Source organism: Nothobranchius furzeri, chromosome 15 (assembly GCF_043380555.1).
Source record: "Nothobranchius furzeri strain GRZ-AD chromosome 15, NfurGRZ-RIMD1, whole genome shotgun sequence".
Taxonomy (NCBI): domain Eukaryota; kingdom Metazoa; phylum Chordata; class Actinopteri; order Cyprinodontiformes; family Nothobranchiidae; genus Nothobranchius; species Nothobranchius furzeri.
The window spans coordinates 60,946,647-60,959,165 of record NC_091755.1 but is presented as its reverse complement, the minus strand read 5'-3'; the positions used below and the strand labels follow the sequence as shown (position 1 = coordinate 60,959,165).

Genomic DNA, 12,519 nt, shown 5'->3' with positions numbered 1-12,519 from the left:
GAAGCTGTATCGAACTGCTCTCCTACAGTTTCCCTCTCTCAGTATCTCCCTCGCTTCAACCAAACTGAACATTTCTTTCATTAAAGCTGCTAAATTATAATGAATCAACCTCTTGATTTTTATTAACTCTACTTCATTCTTTTAATCTTCTAAACTTCCAAATTCCTCTCGTTTTCAGATCCAGCCCTTCTATTCATCTGAGATTTTACTTTCCTCAGTGTGCTCTGCAACACAGCTCCTGATATTAGCCGTCCTGCCAATCTGGGAAATGACATCACTGGGATCCATAAAGCCACACACCAAATTACATAATGTAGACAGAAGGAAAAAGTGATTCTCTTTCTCTTTTTTTATATAGCGCCAAATCACGACAAGAGTCGTCTCAAGGCACTTCACATAATAAACATTTCAATTCACAGTTCATTAAGCCAATCAGAAATAATGTTTCCTATATAAGGAACCCAGCAAATTGCATCAAGTCACACATTGCGTTTGTGTGTGTGTGTGTGTGTGTGTGTGTGTGTGTGTGTGTGTGTGTGTGTGTGTGTGTGTGTGTGTGTGTGTGTGTGTGTGTGTGTGCGTGCGTGCGTGCGTGTGTGTGTAGGATTAAGGTCAGAGATTTATCCTTCCTTCCACATTTGTGCTCAATGTTGCCAAGATGGTTAAGTTGTGTCAGTGAACACATCTAAAATCTCAGTTAACAATCTCTAACCTCTTAAATTAAATATTATATCATATAATTTTATTAAGACAGGGATGTCAAACTCAAGTCTTTGGGGGCAAGTACCTTACATGTTTTAAATGTTTTCCTGCTCCAACAAACCTGATTAAGAGGTAAGACATGCCTGTTTGGGATGTCCTCAAATTCGACCATGTGATATTGTGATCTTCATGTCACAGATGACTGCTTTAACCCTCCACCGGTACCAGAGTGGATATTCTGACAAATTAATTCTGTATTGGGGACAAAACACCGCCGTAAAAACCATGTGTCCTGTCCACAAAGATGCACGCAATGGCCAGCACAGGATACGTGTGTTAGGCGACTGTTGGTCACTCTCTGTCCTTCACACAGAAAATTGAGCAAATGCTCCTTTAAAGAATATCAAAAGCTCAAATAGCAATACTCTCTCACCCTCAGCCCACTCCTCACACATTAACAATCTTCTGAGTCACTTTTGATCACCCCATAAGCCTGAAATGCCTTCTTCCATCTATAAACCATCACTCATCTCCACACTCCACTCTCCTCTAACGCTGAAGCTTTGATCCTTGTACTTATTATGTCCCAAGTTGACAGTACCTCTACCATTTGTCCTCTAAACTCCCTGATAAATCCCAGCACATCCAGAATTCAGCTGCACATCTTCTCACTTGCTGAGACAGCAGAGATCATATCACCCACTTATCCTTAAGAACCTTCTTCCCATTCCTAAACTCATTCAACTTTAAGTTCTCCTAAACTCCAGTCCTTCTAACTTTCAAAGCCATTCAAATCCAGGCCAACGAATCCTACTAGAAAAATCTTTTCCATTCTTCACCTCATCACACTTCCTCTAGTCCTCAAATTCTACTCTACATCTTCCCCTGAGGACTAAGCTAAAAGACGGCTAAATAAGCAGATTTATTTGATCAAATAGGTTCGACCCTCCCATTGTAAAAAGTATTGCAGTAAGAAATGTATTTTAGTTCTCTATTTCCTTGAATCCTTACACATATGTCAGAATAAGTGTGTTTATGTGTGTGTGTAAAAATACCCAAAGATCCAGTCCTGTGTAGGCTCAAGAAGGCTCTTTCCCTTTCCAGACCCCCACCTGGCTCTCTGCGCAAGGCGGTGCGGCCCAGATGACTGGCGTATTGACGCAGGAAGGAGGGAGCACTGTGAGAGGCAGGAGGGTGCACAGAGCACACCATGGGGACTGGGGGTACATGACATGAACACAGACAGACGTGGGAGAGAAAGGAGGGGAGAAGAAAAGGACAGAAAGGGAGGGGGAAACTCAGAACAGAGAAGTAGCACGGGGGGGAGGGGCGTCGAAACCCGAAAGAACAGGAAAAGTAAGAAAGATGATGATCAGATTTGATAGGGTAATGTAAATTGGAAGAGAGAGGAAAGAGGGAAGAAAAAACAGGACACAAGGTCACACTGAGAGCAAACACTGAGTCAAACCAAGAGCAGAACAAAAACACCCAGCAGCAGATAAAAGCCAAAGAAATTCAGAATTTGTGTTAGAAAAGGAAGAGTGTGCAAAGCTGAATCACAGGTGATGAAGACAAATGAAAAAAAAACAAACCATGAGACAAAAAACTGGCACAAAACTGGTAGAAAACTATGTATCTGGTGTATCCTAATGCTATTCAAATCTGATTTAGCTGGAGGGCTACAACAAACGATTATTTGTATCATCGATGAATCGGATGGGATCTCGACTCGATTCATCGATTAAAAGGAAAAAATTTAAAACTGCTAGGGAAACATTTATTCACTCCTTCCTTTACTTTAACAACACAACATGATTAGAAAACAGTTCAATAGCGTGCAAACCATCATGATATCAACTAAATATATCCATAATTAAACAATGGTTGGTAAAATTTTATGAATTTCATTAACATGTTCAGTAGTACGCTACTAGGAATGCTAATAACATTTAATTTCTACTGCTAAAAATTTTATGGAAACATATCTATTATGTACAGGTTAGCAATAATCTAGTTTAAATTATGTTTACATACAGATGCGTTTGTGAATTACATGCTACAGTGGCTTGCCATACTCCTGCTGCGGTGTTTAGCAGAGCAGACTCGAAGAAGCAACCTGACTGCAGCGGCTCTGCTCCATAGCTCTGCAGACAACTAAGAATAAAAAAAGATGATGGGACTTTTCTTCTGCTTGTAGAGTTAAGATATTTTTTGGAACCCCATTGGATCTTGAACCAGCTACCCACTGGCAATGGCTAGTCTGCCCGTAGTTACACTTCAGATACTTTGTGTTGTTGCTGGTTTCTCCGTTTTCCTCCACAGCACCTAGATCAGCACACTGTGTATGGAACCAGGATTGGGACATTACATGTAACTTGTACCAAGCTTTGTAACCTGTAACATGTTTTGTAACTGTAACTTTTGTTTTGTAACTTGTAATTCTTGTTTTGTAGCACGTTACATTTAGTACATAACATGAAACTTTCATTTCGTAACTTGCAGAAAAAAAATCAATGTACAAGTTTCAAATCACAACTCTCAAAACACACATCTCAGTCTAGAGTTACAAAACTTAAGTCTACAAGTACAAAACATATTGTCCCAATTTTAGCTTCCTTCCCAAAGAACAAATGACAGGCTTTGTCTGACCAGCCAATCAATGAGTCTTGGATTCATGTTGAAGACAATTCCTGTTGGACGCAAGCTAGAATTGGGATAACATGTTTTGTACTTGCAGACTTGAGTTTTGTAACTGTAGACTGAGATTTGTATTTTGAAAATTGTGATTTGAAACTTGTACAAAGATTTTTTTTCTGCAAGTTACAAAATAAAAGTTCCATGTTACGTACCACAGTGACATGTTACAAAATGAGAATTACATGCTACAAAAAAGTTTTATGTTACAAAACAAAAGTTATGTGTTACAAAATGTAAGTTACGTGTTACAAAACAAAAGTTACGTGTTACAATACATGAATTATATGCCACAAACAAAAGTCAAAGTTACAAAACATGTTTCAAGTTACAAAACTCGGTACAAGTTCAATTTAATATTGTCCCAATCCCAGTTCCATTACTGTGCGTCAATAAAAAGTATCTTCCTTACACAATAACATGCAATTTACCTTTTTTCAATAAAGTTCTGGGGGAAAACAGTAACTTGAAAAGATGTTGCACAAGTGCTACATCTAAAAATAGTTTATCGCACACGGAGTCTTTTCATCGCATGTGTGACATATACATCCCTCGTGTTGTGATCTGCCTTGGTCTGCTTTGCTGCCAAATACAGATGAGCTGCGTGCATTGGCTGTTACATAAAGGTTGCACGACATGAAAAAAGGTTGCACAACACAACAAATAAATGACGAAATGCATTGCCAGCGCATTTTGTCATAGATTTTTATCGATTTTATCGATTTATTGTTGCAGCCCTATTTAGCTGAAAGTAGAAGTCCATAGGTTTTCTTGAAGTGACACAGCAAAGGAAAAGGCCAAATGAAGATGGTGATGTAGAACAGTTGTTAAAGTTTATTAAAGTTTAATGTCCTTCTCATCTCCTACATCATTTCCTCCATCCTCTTCACACCCTGGCTACGCTCTCACAAGAATAACTGACACAGCTCAAGCTATTTAGAGCTAAAGAAGGAAGTAAAAACTAGAAGAGGGAAGAGAGGCATGGTGGAGGTTAAAATTAATGAGGTGCAGACGTTGCAGCCCCAGAACAGGAAAAGCAGCAACGAGCAAACAAACAAAAAAAACCACACAACACAACTATATGTGAACAACAAGACATTTCTGTTTTATTTATTTACTTATTTTTGTTGTTTTGTTTTCTAGAGGTAAAAGCTAAAACCATCATCAGGCAGCATCTCTGCACAGAGCAACTGTCTGATTTCAAAGATGTTGGACCTGTAATCCTGGAAGCCGCCCAGCAGATGGCAACCAGTTTCTGAGAATAAATCCAACCAAAGTTGGGAATTCAGATGCATTTGAAGCCTTTTCTGTCTAACTGAAGACGAATGGGATAGTTAAATAAGGTAAAACAATGACATTACTTGTGATGAAGCTTATAATGAGGTAAAAAGGATGATGACAGGGTGACACCAGTGGACTGAAGAACAGAAAAAACGAAGTGCAAACAATGCCTGTAAGTTACTGTTGACAACATTAGGAATTTTTATTTATAAACATTTAATTTTATAGACAAACAAAGGACAAACAAATGCAAAGGGAAGTCCTGTAGTTGTTTCAATAATTTCATATAAAATTTATGAATAATCAAAAATGACTTTTGCGTTAATTTTCCCCATAACCATTGTTCACTTTAAAACATAAAAACAATGCATCACATTGATTCATATCTTGAAATAGTAGCATATATTTCAATAAATGTGTTTTAAAAATTATTGATCATTTAATATTCAATGATTTTATACTGATTGACACACAAAGTGTGAATAAATATATTTTATTGAGTCAATGTTTCAACTTGTCATCAGATTCAAGAAGACACATTAGTTCAATATTAAGTGTGTAACTTTTTTATTTCCATTTGAAGAATTATGAAATGGCATTATGTGTAAAACTGTGTGCTGTTAAAAAAAACTTGGGAAATTTTGCTTTCATTTTGACAAATATTTGGTATTTTTTATTTTCAATATTTCATTATAACTAATGTATATTATCAATTTACTGATTCAAATGCATCTTATTAACATATTTTGGGTTTTTACAAACTGTAAAGGCCTTGTTTTCAAATGTACTGATAGCTAATAAAAACACTTTACTGGTTATAACCAAAATCAATCATCAGTATTGGTCCAACTCCAGTGTTTCCCCAACGCCCTAATACCACACTTGCAACTTCAGAGCGGTGGTCAGGTCCCTGTTGGACTTAGAAACAATTGAGCTGACATGCCGCATGTGCTGCGGTCTGCTTCCAACATGTTTCCTGCATGATTTAGATAATGATCATGGCTAATTTGTTTAATTTAGCGATGAATCACTCTTGTAGACACTAATGAAGGCTGAGGAGACATTACGGCTGTTAGATTAAGGTGGTATAAAGATAAACACACAGCGAGGAAATACGTTTTGCTTTTGGTTCTACTAAACAGACACTAGGGGGTGCTAAAAACAAGCCAAAACTTCAAGGTGTGCCTTTAAATACATAATTAATTTCATGATTCTCATTACAGTCCACAATCTCTATTTCACCTTCGTTAAACTATTAAAAGTTTATGTCTAAGTGCTTGTCCAAGGAAGTGTATCATTTGGACGAGGTAAACCAAAAAATGTTTACTATAAATCCTCTTTCTACTAAATTTTCATGATCACATAGACAGAAAATGAGTTTAATAATTTCTTTTTCTTGTTTTTTTAAAAATGATCAATCCAATCATTCTTACTAGCTACTACTAGAGAGGAGTCCAGTCTGGTTGATGGTTAGAGAAATACTGTGGGACCTATCTAATCAACAACGTGAACATAAATATTTTGCATGCTAATTGCAAACTGAAATATTTATAAATGTTGCTAAGTTTTCTAATAGCAAAAACTGTTTTAAGTGACCAAATGCTTTGGCATATGCTTCTTTTGTTCATATGATTTACAACCATTGGAGCCATGTGATGGCTGGATGCCAGCGCTGCATTCTTCAAACTCGCTCTCCTATGCAACATGCTACAAGGTTTGGAATGCAGCCCTCCTAAATAAACTTGCATTGATCCAACCTTTTTAAGTTCAAGCATCTGTGGTGGATCAGCTCTAAAGTATGAAACCGTTTCCCTGCATTGTTCGTAACATCAGCATTCCATTCCAGTTATGTAATGAGATGCAAAACAGGCCCTCTCTCACATCCTGAACGGCAGGGTGGTGATGTTTGCTGAGATGCAAGAGTGGACAAATCTTACCATTGTCCCTGGCTGTGGATGGCTCATCCAGAGAAATCTGTTCTGCCAGTTCAGACAGAGAGTCATCAACAGGCCGAGCGCTGCGTAGAGACATGGACAGCCTCCGCTTGATTATCTTCATCCTGTCCATTTTCTCAACAGCACTACCGGGGCCCACGGGCCTAGCAAGACAGAAAGACACAAACATCATCATTACCTTCAAATGCACTGTTTCCAAAACATTCTAAGTACCACTAATTTTCTCATTATAACCACGCTAACAGCTAGACCCACACCACCTTTTTAAACTTCACTGTACAAACGACTGCAGTGCAGCCTCTGCACATTTTCTAAAGTTCTTTGGGTTCCTGGTGATTGTGTTTGCTCACACAGCGTGTGTTCTCATTGTTATGCATCCCAAGTGCAAACACTGCAGGAAAAAAAGAAAAAGAATGACAGACAGGCAAAATCAAAAAGGCTGAGAGAACGGGAGAGGAATAAAACAACAAAAAAGATTAACCAAAAAAATAAATAACAAAAACTATATATATGGTGCAGCCCCGTTGAGACTTTGGCATGAACATGTTTAAAAGATGAGTTGCCAGCACATTGGTACCAGCTGGATCGATTATTTCTAATTACAGTTTGATATTTTGTCAAAAAGGAAATTCATACTATTGTTGGCTGTTTGTTAAGGGACCTGCCATTATGGCAGGTCCCTTATTGTTCTTCAGTGGAGAATTTGTGATCTTTATTGTTTTTCCGTGTTATTGCTGCTCAAACGGCAGAGTGCACCCCCACAACTTTTACATCCAAATGACCGTGTGACGTGTGCTTTTACTTTTCTATACGTTTGGATTTACCCTGGTGAAATTAGCAAATAACATAAAAAATGTCTTATGTTAGGTGTGTTTACTTAATGAGTGTTTATTATGTGTGTGTTCTTTATGAATGTGTTCATAACAAGTGTGTTCTTTACCCATGTGTTCATTATGTGTGTGTGTTCATTACATGTGTGAGCATTACATGTGTGTTAATTATGTGTGTGTTCATTACACGTGTGTGTTCATTTCACACATGTTCATTTTCTTGTTTATTATTTTACTTCTAGAAAATCTCCATGTGACAAAAACCAAATAATAATATTTGTTCTTTTGAAATACTTTTGTTACAGTTCTCTTTTAGTAGACCAATCACAAATCTGAGCCTCAACAATCCTTTTTAGTTTGTGTTGCAAAGCAGCAACATTTTTTGGTCCATGAAATCAACATTACCAGGCTTTACTTTAAACGTCGAATAGCTGATCTTTAAAATAAAAATATATGGATATTTTTTAAAAAATTATTTTCAAGTCAGAAAGTGAGAAAAAACAACTATTAACTTACAAAATAATGCATTTGGCTGAACTCAGTATTCACAGATTAAGGCTGCAGCACTGTTAAAAATCCAACTTGCAATTTGTTTGGAGAGTTTAAAGTGTTAAGTCAGTTGAACGTTTTAACTTGCAAAATGTTAATACAGAAAAGCGAGCACCTAAAAAGTTGACTGAACTTAAAATTGTATTGCAACTGGTTGCTTTACTTTTTTAAGTTCACTGGACTTTTTTTTTTACAGTGAGAAATGAAAAATCATTATCAAACACCTTCAGTGCATATCTAAACATCAGCTTGCAGACATGTGTGTGTTAACCGTTATTTATTAAGTGCCTTTCACAGAGTCACAAAGAACAACATTGATCCAATTTTCCTCTTTTACTCAGCATTATGACCCAAAGTTAAAGGCAGCTGTGATGGAGTATTTCTGTCTTCCTTCCATCTCTTGCTCCCTTTATCTAACCCAAAAGGGTTCTGGAGGTGACAAGCACACACAATCACCAAAACACACACACACTCTGGCCCCACTGCCCTTCACTCTGACTTATTTGCAGGCTTCAACAAAAGCGATTCATTCTTTCAGGCCTATTAGAGGCAAGCAACGCTTTGAGGGAATTCAAACACACCGGCTTTTTTCTACCATAACATGTATTTAAGGGAGTATGTACAGCTGATATCACTGCCTCTACCACTTCAGTGTTTAGATGCTTCTATAGAAGACAAAAGAAAAGGTTTAAAATGAAAGACAACATGAGAGAAAAACAGGAGAAAATCTCATCTGTATTTCGATTATTGAGAAACAAAACTCTCGCCTGCCTCTTTTGCATATTCTCCAAGATTCCATTAGGAAAATCTGATTCCTGTGAACTCGAAGCTGTCATTCACAAGTGATCATAAATAAATGAGTTGCATTACGAGAAACAGCTGGTGATGCTCTTCTCATTACCCAGTTAATACGTGGAGCCGTTATCATCAACACACAGTTGTGCTCATATCCCTGCACACACACGGTCACTCAGTAAGAACTTATTTCACAGTCTTCATCTCATTTGGGTTGATCTGGCACCAACGCCAGTAGGGGGAAAAGGAATTTACATATAAATTTAGTCCAGATTGTGTGATGGTCATGTAACCAACTAGATTAACTGGCGAGCAGCTTTCACTTTAAGCATGTTTACATTACCTCATACAAATTATTCATGAAATAAAAGAATTCTCTTTTATTTTAAATGTTTATTGCAGAATTTATTTAAGCCAGTAAATAACCGAGCTCTAACTGTGATTCATTGAAAAAACAAAAAAATAAAAAATAAATAAAACATTTTGAGAAATTTGTAAAATTGGATAAACAGCCCCTTAAAATTGCACGGAAAATGTATAAAGGATCTCCTTGTGTCACAACTGTTACTGCATTGCAATATTTGCACAATATTTTGCAACTATTGTCCAAAAACGTATTCCCAAAGATGTATAATTATGTCGTATTTTGATTGCAGCTTACCCTCATTGTTTTCTCACAAATTAGTCATATTTAAATGGCATATTATTTGTTTGCCGCCAATCAAATAAGCCTACGTTTCTCACATTTTCAAACTGAAATAAATTTAGACGAATGCATGAATTAATACTTGAGTTGATATTGACATGTGGTGAAAATTTTGTGTCAAATGCCCACTAAGAAAAACCCTTACCCTAAAAATGCGGACGTGCCAAATACTTATTTTCCCTGCTGTATACCAAATCTCACCTCCAAGCATGACCTGGTCCACCAAATTGAGAAACCATGTGGGCAATGTTTTAAACTCCATTTTCAATATGTTACCAACTGTTTCAGCACAGCAGGATGTAATGCATAACCATTTTCCTTTTTAAATGTATTTATCTTCAGCTGAAGGCTCAATACAATACATTTTAACTGATTTAAATGTGTCTGTCGGTTTTACAGGACACTTTCCCCAAGGTGTTGCATCACGAATGTGCGTGGCGTATTTAGTCTCGTCTGTTGATGATGGACATTGGCATGTGAAGAGCTTGGCAAACACACATCACTGAGTGGGATGAGGCATGTGGCTCCACATTGCAACATGTGCAGATCACACTCACCAACCTGTGACCACCTTTATGATCCAGAAACATCACATCAATCTCCAAACAATTTAAAAACATTTCACTAGTTTTAAAAGTGTGATTGACTGATTATAATTAGAGTTTTTCATGCAGGCTAAACATGACAATAATCTCCTACACCTATTTCCTGCATTAGCTTCTGATAGAAAACAGATGGTGAAACTCCAGCATTGAAAAGCCTGACAGATCTACGTCCTACCGTCACTAAGCTCATTTACTGCCATGTGACAACACGCACATACTCAAATGAATGAATTCGTCAATTGCATTGTTTTATGGGGCGGGTGTCAGCCCCCCTCACCGGGAGAATTACCATCACATCTCTAAAGCCGATCTTCATCCGTGTATGTCACACATCACGTGATCAGGAAGCAGAAAATCCATGAATTAGGAGGTTGTTTTAGGCAGCTGCTGTGAAAAAGGCGAGGCGCGAACCGAAACAAATCTGCTGCTCACAATTCGACAATGGATTAAGAAAGAATGCATAACGGTAGAAACACACTGATTCTTCCTGATGTAAGAAGTGAGTCTACTCGTTCTTTAGGTAGTTTTGGCATTTACATTAATATGGAGCACAATGTTCTGTGACTCTTCTAAAAAAGTAAAAATGCTCAAAATCGCTGGCAGCCAGAGGCTTTTCTGATCAGGAAGCGGCTGGCAGTGAATGAGTTAACATTCATGGACTCACCCGTTTTAGCTCACAACGGGAGAGGCTGTACCATTTTCCTGTTTTTTTCTATACAAACCAACTGAAGTTACAGACTCAAAGTCTTTTTTCATCTTATTTGGCTATAAGATTTGAGTGTGTTTCTCCATACGTTCCTTCCCTGGGGATACAAGAACCGTGCCGGACCGAGGGTCAACATTACTTTAACGTCCAAGAAACAGCAGCGGATGTCTCGTCCAGTTTAAGCTAACCATTAGCATTAGCAACAGCACCACAATGCAGAAACTTCTCCAGGCTTGCGATATTTGTGGAGATAAAACATCCATGTTGCAAGTAAGCGGAAGAATGGAGCTCAGCTGTGATGTGGGCAAATTTTGTTCCAAGAAGAAGGCCAAGAAAAAGACCCCCCCCCCCCACCCCCCCGGCAGAGATCACTGCAAATGTACTGATTCATCGAATGATGCGTGCTTTTAAAGCTGAAGGACTCATAAGTCTTAAAGCATAATAGAAGCAAACACAGACGAGTACAGTTCAATGGGGTAAATCACACAAATTAAACCTTTCATCTCTTTTTGCTCTACATCATTCATTTATTTCTCTGTGTGTGCACAGATTCGGTAACTTAGTAATGTGAGGTGAGTCGACACACCCCTGAGGAAAGCTAAGTAGGAGCAGAGTAGGATTTATTCGAGACAAACGCCATTTGGGTTGCTAGGTTACAGGCCCGGACCAGAACCAAAGATTTTGTCTGAGGTGAAGAGAAGAAGAAACACGAGACAGAGAGAATTTACATCTCTCCATAGTCTCCCCTCATACAAACCCACCATAAGCACACACTATCAAATATGCTCATCTCTGCTTTTTCAACTTTCTTCCTCCAGCTCCAACACATTGGAAGATGTTGTTTTGCCAGCCTGGATGTGGGATTCTTCTTCCAATTACCGGTATGCCTCTTTTGAAAGCAAAACAACAATGAATGGGCCTGATGAGGCACACACATACTCAAATAATCTGATGTGATTACAAGTGCACTGATTGTCCTCATTGTGGTTTTGCAGTCTTCAGTCAGGATTGCATTTGTTCCCATTAATCCTTTGAGTCCTTTACCTTTACTTCCTTTGTTTTTGCAACAGGCGTGCCATTCCCTGATGGTCACTTTCAAACAAATCATATGCATGCTTGCACACACGTAATGTGGCACAGTGGAAGAGGGACACTGTGAAGGCTCAAAATGCTGCTTTCTGAGCAGCAGCCCCAGGATGCATGAGTAATGCACAAATCTCCCCAACAGAATCACAAACACACATAAACAGATTAACTAAATAATGGTCTGTTCTTCTAAACCTGATGGATTCTCCTTCCATTACGTCATTTCAAATGCCCAGTGAAAAGGAAGGAAAATCAAAAATAAACAAAAAAATAATCTACTGCACATCATCTGTACTAAAGCAAGTGGTCAGAAACTTTTGTTCAGAAAAATAAAATGAGCTCCATGTTCTCCAGAGTTCATTGTGTGGCTTAAATCAGCAGTAATATCATCTCTGGCCGAACTTTTTTTTTCATGACACACCATCTCCTCTATCACAAATAAAATTCACAAAACTTTCCTTCCATATTTCTTTATGTCCACCATTCTAACATGGGCTAAAATTGGTTAAATCTTTCGAATTTTTATCTAATCTCGCACTAATCTGCCGTTTTAGTTCTTGAGCATTGTGTACATCGAGGAGTGCCATGATTGGTCCACTATATATATACA

At 38.0% G+C, this 12,519-nt stretch overlaps 1 protein-coding gene across 7 annotated transcripts in view; it reads right to left on the bottom strand.

Annotated features, from left to right (window-relative positions):
* Positions 1–12,519, bottom strand: part of LOC107391010 (cyclin-dependent kinase 17) — a 62,996-nt gene that overhangs the window by 47,183 nt on the left and 3,294 nt on the right. For 6 of the 7 annotated variants that reach the window (XR_008564289.2, XR_008564288.2, XM_054745983.2 and 3 more), the window contains exons 2-3: positions 6,615–6,775; positions 1,758–1,919 (exon numbers count right to left, since the gene is read on the bottom strand). Coding sequence is in view for 5 of the 7 variants with exons in the window: in XM_054745983.2 (XP_054601958.1) it covers positions 1,758–1,919; positions 6,615–6,744 (292 nt within the window). In the remaining 2 variants the exon portion in view is untranslated. The remainder of the gene's footprint in view (positions 1–1,757; positions 1,920–6,614; positions 6,776–12,519) is intronic. The other variant, XM_015968031.3, reaches the window with a different exon arrangement.